The sequence below is a fragment of the Gopherus evgoodei genome, chromosome 4, assembly GCF_007399415.2.
Source record: "Gopherus evgoodei ecotype Sinaloan lineage chromosome 4, rGopEvg1_v1.p, whole genome shotgun sequence".
Lineage (NCBI taxonomy): Eukaryota > Metazoa > Chordata > Testudines > Testudinidae > Gopherus > Gopherus evgoodei.
Window position 1 is genome coordinate 35,499,521 of NC_044325.1, and position 17,280 is coordinate 35,516,800.

At 42.3% G+C, this 17,280-nt stretch overlaps 1 protein-coding gene across 4 annotated transcripts in view; it reads left to right on the plus strand.

Annotated features, from left to right (window-relative positions):
* Nucleotides 1-17,280, plus strand: part of EML5 (EMAP like 5) — a 303,194-nt gene that overhangs the window by 55,836 nt on the left and 230,078 nt on the right. For all 4 annotated transcript variants that reach the window (XM_030558959.1, XM_030558960.1, XM_030558962.1 and 1 more), the window contains exons 3-4: nt 237-335; nt 1,423-1,491. In XM_030558959.1, coding sequence (XP_030414819.1) covers nt 237-335; nt 1,423-1,491 — 168 coding nt within the window. The remainder of the gene's footprint in view (nt 1-236; nt 336-1,422; nt 1,492-17,280) is intronic.

Consider the following 17,280-nt stretch of genomic DNA (forward strand, 5'->3'; position numbering starts at 1 on the left):
TTATAAGGGACCATTGCACAACTTTAAATGAGCATGTTCTCTAACTGATAGGCAATGTAACAATAAAACAACATTAACGAGGACGACTTTAAGTGAGGAGTTACTGTATACAATTAGATTTCTTTAAAAAATCCAGGTATGGTAAGATGTCTCTCAAAATTAAATTGGAACTTGATCCAAATATTGATATTTTCCTTTTTTTTTTTTTTTTTTTTAAACTTCTTGGAAATTATCAGCGTTTGGTCTCAGTGGGTCTGGATTCAAAAAATACAATATGTGTGTGGGACTGGAGAAGAGGAAAAATGTTATCTATGGCTCCTGGTCATACAGACAGGGTAAGCATAACTACTTAATAGGAGTATTGGTGGGATTTTGGTATGTTGAAACCTCTGTGTGTACATATTGGGTTTGTTTTCTGAATATCAGCTGTTGTAGATTATAGAAGTTGATCATGTTAACTTTATTTGAGGAAAAATATATGCATTATAAATATCTATGCTTTAGGTGATATGTGGTTCACCACATATTATGCATACTCTGTGGAGACCTAGAAGCATATATTGAAGGTGTCATATTTGAGGCAACTCTAGACCCTACTCTGGTATAGGAGAACCAAAATGTGCCAAATCTTTTGAACTCTGTAATTCTTTAGGTGTATGTGGCTTAGGAGTTGGGGAATACACATGGTACTTTGGAGACCATTTTGAAGCAGGCTTATTCATAGCTTTTGCACAAATGAAAGAATACTCAAAAAGAACACTATTAAAACATGTTACAAGAATTTATACAACTCCATTTAACAATAATATACATTTGGTGACAGTTTTCATTTTGTATAATCTCACTGGCATTAAAATTCTTCCAGGCTTTTGAGAATATCATTAACAACTCCTTCAGAGCATTCTGACAAATATTGAACTTTATCTCCTTATCAAGCTTCTGGTTTAGACATATAAATCTAAAGATAATACATAAAATGAGAAAAGACATAAAAGAACATTAACTTGCACAACTTCACAGTCCTCAAACATCAGAAAAAAACAGCATTAGACCTCTGTGTGCCCCTTTTTATATAATCAAATATTATTTCTCAAACACAAGATAGGATTTTTTTTCTACAACTTTTAAATATACACACAACATCTTCTGTAACTGTATGTTACTTTGGGTATGCCAGACAAATACAGATAATGAAAGTTATTTACATAATGTACACAATGCACTTTAGCTTTTGAGGGGAGGCATAAAAAAAGTCCCAGCAAACTTCTTTGAAAAGCTCTGAAATGGCTTTTTGCTGTCTGTAGGTCTGTAGACTTTGTGTTGCTTGTCATTTTGATGGGAATTTGTTCTATTTTCATTTATATATAAAATTATACATGTATTAAAAAGGCCATCTTTACTAGCATTCTGATTTATTTGCAGATATTTGATATTTCTTGGGATTTGTACCAACCAAACAAACTAGTCAGCTGTGGTGTAAAACATATTAAGGTACTGTACTAAATTTACGCTTTTGTTATACAAATATGTTGAGTTATATTTACTATCACTTTTTTTTTGTAAAACAAGTAATTATGGAATCTAAAGGGAGTACTTTTATATTTAATTTAGATAAGAGGTTTGTATTCAGAATCTTACTAATAAATTACAAACAAAAATATTATTTCTCATGAGATATTCTGATAACTTTTCCATTAATAGACTATATTAGATCCAGTTGTTGCTTAATATAACTTGAACATGTAAATTGGAAAAAGAACATTATTTGTAATTAGACAACTGCTAGTGCAGTTTTTTTTTTAAAAGGACATGAGAGTTCTTCCACAAGATACACTGAAGTTATTTAAAAATAAAGTATTATAAAATATACTGTTTGAGATCCTAAGTAAATGGTGGTGGTGGTGATGATGATGATGATTTTTACTACATCCTACTTTTGCTGTTGTTGGCACACAGGGCAGAAACTAGTCTCTTCCATCCATCTCTGTCATTATCTGCTGCTTCCACCTGCTCTATGGTGTTGAGATTGGCTGACTGTTCTGTCCTCCCTGCTAAGGGTAGTGGTTCTTCTCTGGAGTGCTCTTGTTTCCTCACACCATTTGAGATCAGTGTGAGAGCTTTACGTGGGAGTCTATCTGTTGGCATGTCCCAAATATGTCCAACATTTCCTTTTAATTCTAGTGGAGATAAGATGCTGATTGATAATTTCTCAGATCTCCTCATCATTGAGGAAGTCTCGCTGTCCAATGCCCAGAATCTTTCATAGGCATTTATTTTCAAAGGCATCTAATTTTCTGCCTAACGTTTTAAGATCTTCAGCTCTTTCAGCAGTATGTTAGCACTGAGATTACATTTGAGTTGAAAGTTTAATTTTGTTTTGGTACTGTATATCTTTGATTTCCATAGGTTGTTGAGTTTTTAGTGAATGCTGTGGGTGCCTTTCCTATCCTTGATATCACTTATTTCACAAAAACTCTGTTAGCAAATATGGTGTTGCTCAGGTAAATGAACTATTCAACTTTTTTTGTTTTTGCCTTCTGATATGTTGTTATTGCTTGACACTAGGGTTTCAAGGACATTTGTTTGAGAGTCCTGGTAGGCCGGATATTTTTGTCAACATGTCTGTCTTCCTTTTTAGCTTTTTGGCGGTGTCACTCTACTGTGATATCATCAGCAACATCTAGGCCCTGTAGGCATTTGCCATCTACCCATACTATGCCAGTGTTTGTGGTGTTAATGTACTTCTTAATTATCCAATCTATGGCAATCCCAAACAATAATGCTTGTGTCCATGTTGAACCATTGGGTCTGATTGTTTACCCTTACAGCATTGTTTGCGTCAATGTATTTAGTCTTGATGATGACAACTTTAGCTGGAGTTTCATAAGACTGAAGAATATTTCACAATCTATGCCTATGCAGTCTGTTAAATGCCTTTTGGAATTAGACTAAATTGATGATAAGGGGAGCCTGCCATTGTATGCATTTTTGTGATAGTCCTTAGTGTGAATATCTGATCTACACAAGATCTCTTCAGCTTGAATCCAGATACTTCTTCCCTAAGCTTTGTATCCAATGCCTCTTTCATTCTGTATAGTATCACACTATAGAAGACTTTTCCTGCTACAGAGAGTAGTGACTCCTCTCCAGTCGTTGGTCAGTAAAATCACCATGTGACGGGTTGGATCACAGAAACCCTCCTGGGAGCTGCCAACTGATGTGGCAAGACTACCTCTGCTCCTGTTTTCCCTGCCAGCTCAGGACCTCCGGCACCCTTGTCATAAACAGATAGCTAAGGGTTAATGTCTCTTTCACCTGAAGCACCTGACCAGAGGACCAATCAGGAAACCGGATTTTTTCAACTTTGGGTGGAGGGAATTTTGTGTCCGAGGTCTTTTGTTTTCTGTCTGCCTGCTTTCTCTGAGCTTTGGAGAAGTAGTTCTGTTTTCTAATCTTCTGTTTCTAAGTGTAAGGACAAAGAGATCAGATAGTAAGTTATATGGTTTCTTTTCTTTGGTATTTGCATGAATATAAGTGCTGGAGTGCTTTGATTTGTATTCTTTTTGAATAAGGCTGTTTATTCAATATTCTTTTAAGCAATCGACCCTGTGTTGTATCACCTTAATACAGAGAGCATTTGTATGTATTTTCCTTTCTTTTTATATAAAGCTTTCTTTTAAGACCTGTTGGAGTTTTTCTTTACTTCAGGGAAATTGAATCTGTACTCACCAGGGAATTGGTGGGAGGAAGAGATCGGGGAGATCTGTGTGTGTGTTGGATTTGCTGGCCTGATTTTGCATTCCCTCTGGGGGAATAGGAAAGTTCTTTTTGTTTCCAGGATTGGGAACAGAGAGGGGGAGTCACTCTGTGTAGTTTCACAGAGCTTGTGTCTGTGTATCTCTCCAGGAGCACCTGGAGGGGGGAAGGGAAAAAGGATTATTTCCCTTTGTTGTGAGACTCAAGGGATTTGGGTCTTGGGGTCCCCAGGGAAGGTTTTTCCAGGGGGACCAGAGTGCCCCAAAACACTCTAATTTTTTGGGTGGTGGCAGCAAGTACCAGGTCCAAGCTGGTAGCTAAGCTTGGAGGTTTTCATGCTAACCCTCATATTTTGGACGCTAAGGTCCAGATCTGGGACTAAGGTTGTGACAACCCTGTCTTGCTGAGCCAGACATTCCTGTCTGCTCCAACAAAGATCCAGGGTCTGAATTACTTGCCGAAAAAGCTGCAGGTTTACCTGAAAGCAGCTCACAGAAGTGTGCTTGTCTTTAACACTCAGATGCCCAACTCCTAATGGGATCTGAACCCAAATAAATCCATTTTACCCTGTATAAAGCTTATGCAGGGTAAACTCATAAATTGTTCACCCTCTATAACACTGACAGAGAGAGATTCATGGCTGTTTGCTTAATACATACTCTGGGTCAATTAATAAGTAAAAAGTGATTTTATTAAATACAGAAAGTAGGATTTAAGTGGTTCCAAGTAGTAACAGACAGAACGAAGTAAATCACCAAGCAAAATAAAATAAAATGCGCAAATCTGTGTCTAATCAAACTGAATACAGATATTCACTCTCAGAGATGCTTCAGTAAGTTTTTTCCTCAGATTGGACACCTTTCAGGTGTGGGCACAATTCTTTCCCCTGGTACAGCTCTTGTTCCAGCTCAGGTGGTGGCTGGGGGATTCTTCATGATGGCTCCTCTCCTCCCTTTGTTCTGTTCCACCCATTTATATATCTTTTGCGTAAGGCAGGAATCCTTTTGTCCCTCTCTAGGTTCCCACGCCCTCCTTCTCAATGGAAAGACACCAGGTTAAAGATGGATTCCAGTTCAGGTGGCATGATCACATGTCACTGCAAGACTTCAAGCCTTCATTCCTTCCAGCCTGGCTCACAGGAAGGCCTGCCTGCAAACAGAGCCATCCAGTCAATTGCCCTGGTTAATGGGAGTCATCAAGATTCCAAACCACCATTAATGCATAATTACAATAGGCCCTCCGAGTTATATTTCATATTTCTCGTTTCAGATACAAGAGTGTTACATTTATACAAATAGGTTGATCATACTCAGTAGATTATAAGCTTTGTAATGATACCTTACAAGAGACCTTTTGCATGAAGCATATACCAGTTACATTATATTCACTCTTTAACATATTTTTATAAAATCATATAGGCTGTAACGTCGCTCACCATTTTTGAGTATTCTGAGAATTATTCTATATATCCGCTGGTTAGAAATGGTCTCTTTCCCCAGACCTCATTAAACAACTCTGCCAGTTTGGTTAGGGTTGTAGTGTCAAGTGCATTTCTGCTGTGATTTGATCATCTCCCACTGCTCTGTTGTTTTTGAGCTTCTTGATTGTTGCCTGTATTTCTAACATCTCTATGGGATTGATGTTGATATCAAATTGGTCAGGTTTGCATGTTTCATTGAATTTTGGTGCTGAGGTATGGCTTGGTCTGTTGAGGATTTATTTAAAATGCCCTGCCCATCTGTTGTTCTGTTCTACCCCAGTTGTAAGCATTTTCCATCTGTATTTTTTATTGTTCCATTTCCTGTTTTCAAGTTTCCACACGCGGTTTGAGCTCTGGCCTGCTAAACCTAGGGTTGTGAGTTCAATCCTTGAGGGGGCCATTTAGGAAACTGGGGCAAAAATCTGTCTGGGGATTGGTCCTGCTTTGAGCAGGAGGTTGGACTAGATACCTCCTGAGGTCCCTTCCAGCCCTGATATTCTATGATTGTGTGTGTCAATACTGGAGCTGGAAGGTATTAATTTGGGGGGAGGGATAGCTCAGTGGTTTGAGCATTGGCCTGCTAAATCTAGGGTTGTGAGTTCAATCCTTGAGGGGGCCATTTAGGGATCTGGGGCAAAAATCTGTTTGGGGATTGGCCCTGCTTTTTGAGCAGGGGGTTGGACTAGATGACCTCCTGAGATCCCTTCCAGTGCTGATATTCTATGATTCTATGACTCTGAAGTTTTGTATCGTAATAGTAGTGTCAGCTGCTAAGTCTTAAACATAAAACTTTCTTTTTCCTTGCATTGCTTTTCACTGATTTGTCTGTTTTCTTGTACTCCTTTTGCTTTTTTCCAATATTTCATTGATCTTAGCATTCAGGAGCTTTCCTTTCAGTGCTTTACTTTCATCAATAAGATGGTGTATCTGTTGGCTTATCTAATTCTTGCTTTGTTTATGTTGATATCCAACTACAACTGCTGCTGGTTGAATCACATTATCACTGAGTGCTGCTCACTTTCTTTAGGCCTAGTTGTTACCTTGTCTTCCTCTGCCTCTGGCAATGCCTCAAATCTGTTCCTTAGTTGAAGCTGGAGTTTCTCTTAGTACTTTTTTTGTTTGTTTGTTTTCAGTTCTGTGGTGCGGATTTTCTTTGCTCTTTTCTGTTTAAAGTTGAACTTTCTCAGTTCTAAATTCAGTTTGGCAAAGCTGTTGGCATCTGCTGCTCGCTATGTATTTGCATTTTGGATAGATGACCTGTATCTTGAGCTAATGCAGATGTGATTGAGCTTGGTTTTTTGGTTGTTTTGCCACCTGGTGAATTCTGTGTTTGTCTGCATATGTCGTTATGAGGGAACAGGGTGCTTGCAAGAGCTAGTTTGGAAACCATGCACAATTAAATGAATCTCTCACCATTTGAGTTTAATGATTCCCAACCCACACTTCCCCACTGATCTTTCCATTCATTGGTTATCACATCACACTTTAGCCATCAGAATGAATAAATCATGTTTTGGTATTCTGTCAATCACATTTGGAGTCAATTATAGTGCTTGTCTTTATCCTCATCACTATGTTCCTGTGTCAGAGCATAGCACTGTATTATTGACATGTTTAGGAATCTGATTTGGAGCCTTGCACATATGATATGTTGGTTGATAGGTTTCCAGTTGAAAAGCGATTTTTTTCCATAGAATCTGTTGTATTGAGTGCTATTCCTGCAAAGCACATTGTCACTAAGATCTGCATAAATGAGATTTTTTTCTCTTGCTTGGAATTCTTCTTATCCACACCTGTTAGTCTGCTCTGACTGATGCTCAGGATTTCAAGCTCATAGTTGTTTATCTCCCTCATGATCTGTGAGAGCTTTGAGGGGTCCTGTCTTCTAGAGACCGGCTTTTACCAGGAATCTTCTGAGGGGTTGGCAGTATTCTCTACTGAGCAACCATTTTTACCAGAATGGTAGCTTGGCTCCATTTTCTATAACCAATTAGCTGATATTTTTTAACAAGGTTCGATAGTTAGACTTGATTTCAAACCTCACTTTGTCCAGGCTTGGGATAGGCACCTACATCAAAGGGCAGCAGGCGGAGTTATACAAAAAATAATTTTGAGGTGAATCCAGATGCTCAAGGGTCTATTGTTTTCCTGGAGCAATCAATGACTTTTAACAGCCAACAGTCAAGAAATGCAGGGAGAAGCATTTCTTCCGTCATAGAGAAACACAGGGAACTCAAATAAATAAAAGAAAACTCTTGCATTTTTTTCATTCAGATCTTTTCCCACTACTCACATTTTTGTCACTGTTGAACACTGCACCATCCTTCCTGTCACTGAGGCATGTAATCTGACTGACTCCCCATACTCCTCAAAGATTTCATACTCTGCTCTTTAGGGTCTACATAACAGCTAACAAGAGGAAACTCTTCAACTTCAAGGGTCAGTACTGCCAGAGTATCTCTCAGCAGGCTTACCAAAGCTTCATTGTGCTGCCAAAGAAAAAGCCACACCTCTTCGTGTAGTGTCCCTATGGGTGCTCCTCTGTAGATGTATCTGTGTCACTGCGCCTCCCAGACTAGAGATTTTAGATAGCAATGCCTGTTCGGTGTGCACATGTGCTCTCCCTCTCTGGTGTCTTGCCTCAGTGCTATCTAGTGCTGTGCAGGCAAACCACACTCAGTTCTTTCTCAGCTTCTCTTGGCCTGAGATGGAGCATTAGAAGAGTCTGAGTGATGATTCATTTCTAAACTTTATTTCTAGTTAGTAGTGTAGAAAACAGAGTTTGTTACCTAGATTAATATTACTCTTTTTTTCTTTTCTAAAAAAAATAATAAAAAAAATAGAGGGTGGGGGGCTTTCAAAAACAGTTATCTCTTCCTCTTTGGGGAAACAAAACCCCAAAAGGGGCATGCCTGGCTTCCCTGGGTTTAAATGCTATCTCTCCTGCAGAAAAGTTATTCTGGTCAGGACCGGCCATTCATGCTGCATTCACTGCCTAGGAGAATTTCACTTACCACAAAAGTGTACTTTCTGTCTGAAATTAAAATCAGGAATAGGAAAAAGCCATGAACTGAAGCTCAGACTTCTCTGATCTAAGGTCAGTTCGATCACCCCAGAACAACAGTCCCCAACATGACTGTTTGTGTCCTTGGGACATCACTCCCAGGTGGATTCAGTGAGGATATCTGCTGATTCCTCTCACAAAACCACCAAAAAAGAGGGCTACTAGTCCCCAAACTGAAGAATTGACTGAGAAAAAAGAGATCCCCTGCAAAATCATCCACCTTGGCACTGATCAAATTGCAACAGAGTACCCATGAGTCATTAGGCTCCTCAACTATTGGTACTGTCAGTAAGCCTAAAGACCTGAAGGGAACAGGCTCAGAGGCATTGGTTCTGTCAGAGAAAAGAAGCAGTAGAGAGTGTGCTAGCTCTTCTAAAATGGCACCACCAGAGACAAGGAGAGCCTCAGTACCGAGCACTTCCACACAAAAGACCAGAGCACCATCTTCTGGCTGATCATTGGACCACAGAAGACTACAAGTACCATTGAATCCTTTGACACCAGGCCCCTCTAGGCAGACTCTGTTGGTACTGATTACTACCATAGTATTACAGGAATTCTGTTTTTTCAAAGACCTCTTGGTCTCAGAAATGCTAGAATCCCCATTACTCAGTACTGGCACCGACCACATCTCAGTCTCCTGAATTTCCCAAGTTACCAAGACACTCCTCATCAGTCTCCTTTTCTGCTCCACCTCTATCAAGTGAAGAAGAGGATGATGATAACATAGCTTCAGTCTCAGTACAAAGTTCCCCAGGACAACATCAAGAGACCAATCACCTAGAAACAGTTACAGAGCCACAAAACTGATGACAGGCAAGGCCCACCCACTTGCACCACTCCAGTTGGGCATATTGGGACCCATGGGAAGCCTCTAGACACACCAGTTCTCTGGGATCTCAAATGTCTCACATAGGGATAGAGGAAAACAATCTCCCTCAACTTCCCTTTCTAGACCTCCTGATCCTCAAGAGGAAATTTTTGAGGAAAAGGAAGCAAGACTGGATAAAGAAATTACTCCATTAACAAACATCTAATCATCCATTCCATTTGAAGCCATTATGCCTCCTCCATAAACTATGCCAGAAGACTTTAAACAATTTCAAGACCTCACCAAAACAGTGGTGGACTCACTTCAGATCCCTTTGAAGAAATAAAGGAGGCACAATACAAGCTGCTGGACATCTTCCATATGTCCTTATCAGGTCGCATTGCATTTTCTATCGATTGCCTCATTGATAGAGAATGCAATGCAACCTGATAAGGACATATGGAAGATACTAGACCCAGCCAAACCCATCAGGCAAACACCAGCCATGATACTGCCCACGTGCAAAAATCCAGATAAAAAATATTATATCCCCTCTTAAGACGTGGACTTTCTCTTCTCCCATTCATCACTAAATTCCTTTGTGATAGATGCTGTAAATAAACGTGGCAGACAGCAACATGCTAAATCAACACCCTATCACAAGGACTGGGAAAAAATTTGGCTAGAAATCGTACACATCAGCAACCCTACAGTTTAGGATTGCTAATTATCAAGCCTTAATGGTGAAATATAACTACATCAATTATCGAAATTCAGCACCTTTATTGAACATCTCCCAAATGATCAAAGAGTGCAGTTCCAACTCATCGTTGCTGAGGGCCAGCTTCTGGCAAGTACATCATTACAGACTTCACTAGACACTGCTGATACAGCTTCTTAGGAGAGCTATGTGACTTCACCTTTCTGGCCTCCCAAGAGAAGTCCACATGACTGAGGAAGACCTTCCAGTCAAAAGATCCAAACTCTTAATGGAAAAAAACAGATGATTCCCTCCACGCACTAAACTACTCGAGCATTTTGCATTCCCTGGGGATCTACATACCTGCACAGAAAAGGAGGTACAGCAAAACTCAGACATCACAAAGATCCTGACCTGCCCAGTTCCGTCCACCCCAGGAAAAAGTATGAACCTCAGTGGAAGAGACAACAGATACAAAAACAAAGGGTGGCAGCACCTCAAACCTCAACTGCACAGCCTTCAACATTGAAATATCAGTTTGATACATAGCCTGAGGCCCCTAGCCACCATCAGTTGCTGCAAAATTCATGTTATCTCTATCTTTTTAGACACTGCATTGTTCTTTTGACAAAATGGGGAAAAGATGATGTCAGATAAGTGGGTACTGGAAATAATCTCCAATGGTTATTTAGTCCACTTTCCCTCCCTCCTAACCATCCTCTCTCTCTCTCCCCAAGGACCCCTCTCACGAGTGTCTGTTACATCAGGAAATATACCATGTCAAACCTCAGTGCTATAGAACAAGTTCCCAATCAGCACAGAGGGAAAATATACTCCAAATACTTCCTGATACTGAAAAAGAATACAGGATGGAGACTCATTGTGGATCTGGGATTGCTCAACAAATCTGTAAAGGCACAAAGATTCAAGATGGTTAAATTAGCATCAGTAATTTTATATCTGGACTAGGGAGACTGGTCCTCGGCCCTTGCCCTACAAGATGCTTATTTTCATATCAAGATCCAACTATTCCACAGAAAGTTCCTGAGATTCAGCCTAGGTCAAGACCATTTTCAATGCAGGGTACTTCCATTAAGCCTATCGTCTGCATTCAGAGTGTTCTTGAAGGTCCTATCTGTGATAGCAGCATGTCTTTGCAAATTAGGAATCATGATATATCCCTGTCATAAACAGATAGCTAAGGGTTAATGTCTCTTTCACCTGAAGCACCTGACCAGAGGACCAATCAGGAAACCGAATTTTTTCAACTTTGGGTGGAAGGAATTTTGTGTCTGAGGTCTTTGTTTGCTGTCTGCCTGCTATCTCTGAGCTTTGGAGAAGTAGTTCTGTTTTCTAATCTTCTAAGTGTAAGGACAAAGAGATCAGATAGTAAGTTATATAGTTTCTTTTCTTTGGTATTTGCATGAATATAAGTGCTGGAGTGCTTTGATTTGTATTCTTTTTGAATAAGGCTGTTTATTCAATATTCTTTTAAGCAATTAACCCTGTATTGTGTCACCTTAATACAGAGAGACCATTTGTATGTATTTTTCTTTCTTTTTATATAAAGCTTTCTTTTAAGACCTGTTGAAGTTTTCTTTACTGGGAAATTTCAGGAAAATTGAATCTGTACTCACCAGGGAATTGGTGGGAGGAAGAGATCGGGAAAATCTGTGTGTGTTGGATTTGCTAGCCTGATTTTGCATTCCCTCTGGGGGAATAGGAAAGTACTTTTTGTTTCCAGGACTGGGAACGGAGAGGGGGAGTCACTCTGTTTGGATTCACAGAGCTTGTGTCTGTGTATCTCTCCAGGAGCACCTGGAGGGGGGAAGGGAAAAAGGATTATTTCCCTTTGTTGTGAGACTCAAGGGATTTGGGTCTTGGGGTCCCCAGGGAAGGTTTTTCAGGGGACCAGAGTGCCCCAAAACACTCTAATATTTTGGGTGGTGGCAGCAAGTACCAGGTCCAAGCTGGTAGCTAAGCTTGGAGGTTTTCATGCTAACCCCCATAATTTGGACGCTAAGGTCCAAATCTGGGACTAAGGTTATGACATGAGTGGCAGTGGTTGGGATATAGACAGAATCCAGAAGCCAGTAGGAATAATATATTTTTCTTTTCTCTGCTAAGGGCTTTTTAGCACAGAGAAACAGTTTGGTTTTAAAAGGGAACCAGAGAGAATTTTTTTTTCTGCTCTCTCTGGCAGTTTGTGGCTTGCATGTTAAGCAAGAAGCCATTAAGGTGCTATCACGAGTCTTTTGTCACACAATAGCACTCCCATTGAGAGTCATTACCAGCACTATATAAATGCAAATAAAGTGGTTTTTCAGGTTTACTTAACATTGAAGATTAGCTAAAGGCACTGTTGCTAGGCAGACTTCAGGAGGCAACAGAGAACCTGCAGTTCAGAAGATAAACACCGGAGGGCACCCCAACACAAGAAAACAGGAATCATGTCTACCAAGACAAAAATGGAGGCTGAAGCACAAATCAGAGAAGCTGAACACAGGCGACAGCTGGAAATAAAACAAAAAGAGATGGAGATGAAAGAAAGAGAAGAACAGATCAGACAGGCAGCCTACCAAAGAGAACAGGCAGCCTACCAAAGAGAACAGGCAGCCAAAGAGGCAGCACACAAAAGAAAACTAGAAGAAGAAGAGGTGGCCTACCGAAGGAAACAAGCAGAAGAAGAGTTGGCCCACAGAAGGAAGCAAGAAGAAGAAGAGGCGGCCCACCGCCGAGACATGGAAAAACAACGAAAAGAAATGGAAAAACAACAAAAAGAGAATGAAGAGAAGGAAAAACAGAGAAAACATGAACTGGAGTTGGCAAAAGCTGGGCTGCATGTGCCAGCCAACCCTGACAACCCGGCGCCAATTATTGCTCCACAGCACAGGAAATTTCCCACCTACAAGGCAGGTGATGACACTGAGGCCTTCTTGGAAAATTTTGAAAGAGCCTGTCTTGGGTACAGCATCCCCGAAGACCAGTACATGGTAGAATTAAGGCCACAACTCAGTGGACCTTATTTCCTTGTATAAAAGTCCTTGGTCTACAACAAACCGGGATCGATTAGAAGAGCTGAGAGGCGGTGGGGTGCTCCGTGCCGCCGCCCAAGCTTTCTGAAGGCTGTCATCCGCTTCCTGCTCAGCCTGGAACTGTTCCCTTCAGGCTGGGGTCACCAGTTCTTCCTCAGACTGTGGACTTGGGCTTGGTCCCTCTGGAAGCGATGTAGGTGATGGGGTTGTTTCCGTTGCTGGTGAACCACTCTCCGCTGGTGCACCTGAGGGTATTTCAGGCTCTGGCTGAGCCTTTTGGGTATGGCTGTCTTGTGCTTCTGCCAGTTCTGGCTCGCTGGCGCCCTCTGGCGTTGAGTTTGAAGATGTGGTTGCACTTGTTGGTGCTGGTTGCTGTTCCAGTTCCGGGCCTGGGACTGGAGATGCTGTGGCTGTTTCAGTGGTAGGCATGGAATCCGGGTCCACTACCTCTGTCTGGGTCTCTGGTAACACAGACGGGGCCTCTGTGGACGGCTCAGGAACAGGAATGGGTCTGGAAGCTTGCCTGGTTTGGCTACGTGTAACCATTCCCACTCTCTTGGCCCGCCTCACCTGGTTGGCCAAGTCTTCCCCCAGTAGCATGGGGATAGGATAATTGTCATAGACTGCAAAAGTCCACATTCCTGACCAGCCTTTGTACTGGACAGGCAGTTGAGCTGTAGGCAAGTCTACAGCTTGTGACATGAAGGGGTAAATTGTAACTTTGGCCTTTGGGTTGATGAATTTGGGGTCTACGAAGGATTGGTGGATAGCTGACACTTGTGCCCCCGTGTCTCTCCACGCAGTAACCTTCTTTCCGCCCACTCTCAAATTTTCCCTTCGCTCCAAGGGTATTTGAGAGGCATCCGGGCCTGGGGATCTTTGGTGTGATGGTGGTGTAATGAATTGCACTCGCATGGTGTTCTTGGGACAGTTGGCCTTGATATGTCCCAGTTCATTACACTTAAAGCATCTTCCATCTGATGGGTCACTGGGCCGAGGTGCGTTACTGGAGACTGGTGAGGTGGAAGAGTAGGGCGTCTGTGGCTTTACTTGGGTTGTATGTGGGGTCTTTGGCTGTCCTCGGTTGTAGGGTTTATGGTCTGTGTGCCCCCTGGGGTAATCGTCCCCCTTGACAGTAGCTTTCTTGCTTTCTGCCAGTTCCATCCATTTGGCTCCAATCTCCCCCGCCTCAGCGAGATCTTTGGGTTTTCCATCTTGTATGTACCGTGTGATGTCTTCAGGAACACCATCCAAGAACTGCTCCATTTGTATGAGGAGGTGCAGTTCTTCCAAGGTTTGAATGTTGTTTCCTGTTATCCAGGCCTCATAGTTTTTTGCAATGTAGTAGGCGTGTTTGGGAAATGACACCTCTGGTTTCCACTTTTGGGTTCTGAAGCGCCGACGGGCATGATCTGGGGTTATCCCCATTCTGTATCTGGCCTTGGTTTGAAAAAGTTTATAGTCATTCATTTGCTGCTTAGGCATTTCAGCTGCCACCTCTGCTAAAGGTCCACTGAGTTGTGGCCTTAATTCTACCATGTACTGGTCTTCGGGGATGCTGTACCCAAGACAGGCTCTTTCAAAATTTTCCAAGAAGGCCTCAGTGTCATCACCTGCCTTGTAGGTGGGAAATTTCCTGTGCTGTGGAGCAATAATTGGCGCCGGGTTGTTAGGGTTGGCTGGCACATGCAGCCCAACTTTTGCCAACTCCAGTTCATGTTTTCTCTGTTTTTCCTTCTCTTCATTCTCTTTTTGTTGTTTTTCCATTTCTTTTTGTTGTTTTTCCATGTCTTGGCGGTGGGCCGCCTCTTCTTCTTCTTGCTTAAGGTTATGACAATCCGTATCTAGATGACTGCCTACTCAAGGTGCAACTGTTTGATGCCCTATCAGCCATGCAGAAGGCTATATATCAGTGCTTCTCAACTTATTTACCATTGTGGGGCACATATGCAAATCTCTATACACCTCTACCTTGATATAACGCTATCATCCAGAGCCAAAAAATCTTACTGCGTTATAGGTGAAACTGTGTTATATCAAACTTGCTTTGATCTGCTGGAGTGCCCAGCCCCGCCCCCTGGAGTACTGCTTTACCGTGTTGTATCTGAATTCGTGTTATATCGGGTTGTGTTATATCAGGGTAGAGGTGTATATTGTGACTCACATAACACACACACTACCTGTATGACCCTGCAGATGTCACATGGGGCCACAGCTGTGTGCTGATTTGGCCGCAGGTTGAGAACCACTGCTATAGATTATTTATGGAGTTGGAACTACATCTGAACACTCAAAAATTGACTCTGACTCCAGTGCAACATCTCGAATTCATAGGAGCCTATCTAGATGCAAGTATCAAAGGGGTAGCTGTGTTTGTCTGGATCTGTAAAAGCAGCAAAGAGTCCTATGGCACCTTATAGACTAAAAGACGTGATGTTAGTCTGTTTAGTCTATAAGTTGCCACAGGACTCTTTGCTGCTTATCTAGATGCAGTAAAGGTCAAAGCCTTCCTCTCAGTACACAGGTTCAATACGCTAACAGTTTTAATCGACACCATCCATATCAGCCCCCAGACCTTGGCCAGGAATTGCCTTTAACTACTAGGGTACATGGCAGCAGGCACCTTGTAATAACTCGTGCAAGGCTCCACCTGCATTGCCTTCAGGCATGGCTCAAAACGGAATATGCACCAAACAGACAGATTGACCAAACCACTGTTAATGTTCTTGATAATCAAAGACTCTCTAAAATGGTGGGAAGATCCACAGCATGTCTGTGTGGGGTCCCCTTCACTCAGCTATCTCCAACACTGATATTGACAACAGACACATCTTTACTGGGCTGGGGACCTAATCTAGACAACCACAAGGTTCAAGCAGATCGTATCCTGTGGAATCAACTCTGCATGTCCATCTGTTGGAGTTCAGAGTGATCGGGATCACCTGTTCACATTTCCTATCATTGATCAAAGGCAAACATAAAGGTTATGACGACAACATAGCATGTATGTTCTACATAAATTGCCAGAGTGAGATCACCGTCTCTTTGTGCAAAGGCAGTGAAACAGTGGAATTGTTGATGCTGTGCTGACTGCACCATATCATCTGCCTAACCTCTGGGTATAAAGAATACCACAGCGGACACCCTCAGCATGACATTTTTGCAGGAATATGTATGGGAAAAGTACTCCATAGTTCACCAAAACATATTTCTGCATGAGGGAGTCCCAAAAATAGACTTATTTGCGACAGCCAAAAACAAGAAATGTTTCTAGTACTGCTCCAGGGCTGGACTGTGACATCATTTGCTCGGAGACACCTTCCTCTTTCTCTGGAATATGGGTCTCCTTTACACCTTCACTCCAATTCCTCTCATATTGGAAATTCTGCCCAAGATAAGAAAAGAAAGAGCAAAGGTTATTCTTATAGTCCGCACATGGCCTAGACAGGCAGGGCCAGCTCTACTGTTTTCGCTGCCCCAAGCAGCGCGCCGAATTGCTGCCGCAGACGGCAGGGGCAGTCTGTGCGCCATTAGGACGGCACACGTGTTTCTGCGGCGGCAATTCGGCAGCAGTTTCTGTGTTCAGCCAGAAGCTGCGCCGCCACGGACAGCTGAACATAGAAGCTGCCGCCGAATTGCTGCCGCAGCGGAAACACACATGCCACCCTAATGGCACACGGACTGCCTTTGTTGTCCGTGGCGGCAATTCGGCATGCTGCTTGCGGGCAAAACCACACAGACTGTCGCTGCTTGCAGATTGCTGCCCCAAGCACCTGCTTGGAATGCTGGTGCCTGGAGCTTGCCCTGAAGACAGGCATGGTCCCTCAATTAACAATACGCCTTCCAGTCAAACTCCATCCCCTTCCCCACCTCTTCTTTCAGAATGTGAGACAGATCCACCACCCCAGCTTGCAAGTTTTCTGACTCAAGGCATGGCTTCTCGATGGTTCGAAAGCATAGAGCTGTCTTGTTCATAGGATGTTAGAGGTGCTATTACATGGCAGAAAAACATCAGCTTGTTACATGTATATCCAGAAGTGGAAACGTTTCCAAATCTGGTGTGATTCAAAACATTTTATGCCAACATCCTTTCCCTCCCACTGGTACTAGACTGCATCCTAGACCAGGATTATCTCAAAACTCAGTAAAGGTATGTCTCGTGGCCTTTCATCATAAGATAGACAGCCACTCTATAATCATTCATCCTACAACAAAAGATTCCTTAAGGGTCTGAGTAACCTCTTGCCACACGTCGGATGCCTGACACCAACATGAAATCTTTAACCTGGACCTTAACTGTCTTACAAAGTCTCCTTTTGAACCCTTGGCCATACTCTCGCTTACACAGCTATCTATGAAAACAGCATTCCTAGTAGCCATCACCTCGGCTTGGAGAATGGGGGAAATCAGGACTCTAATTGCACAACCAGTGGT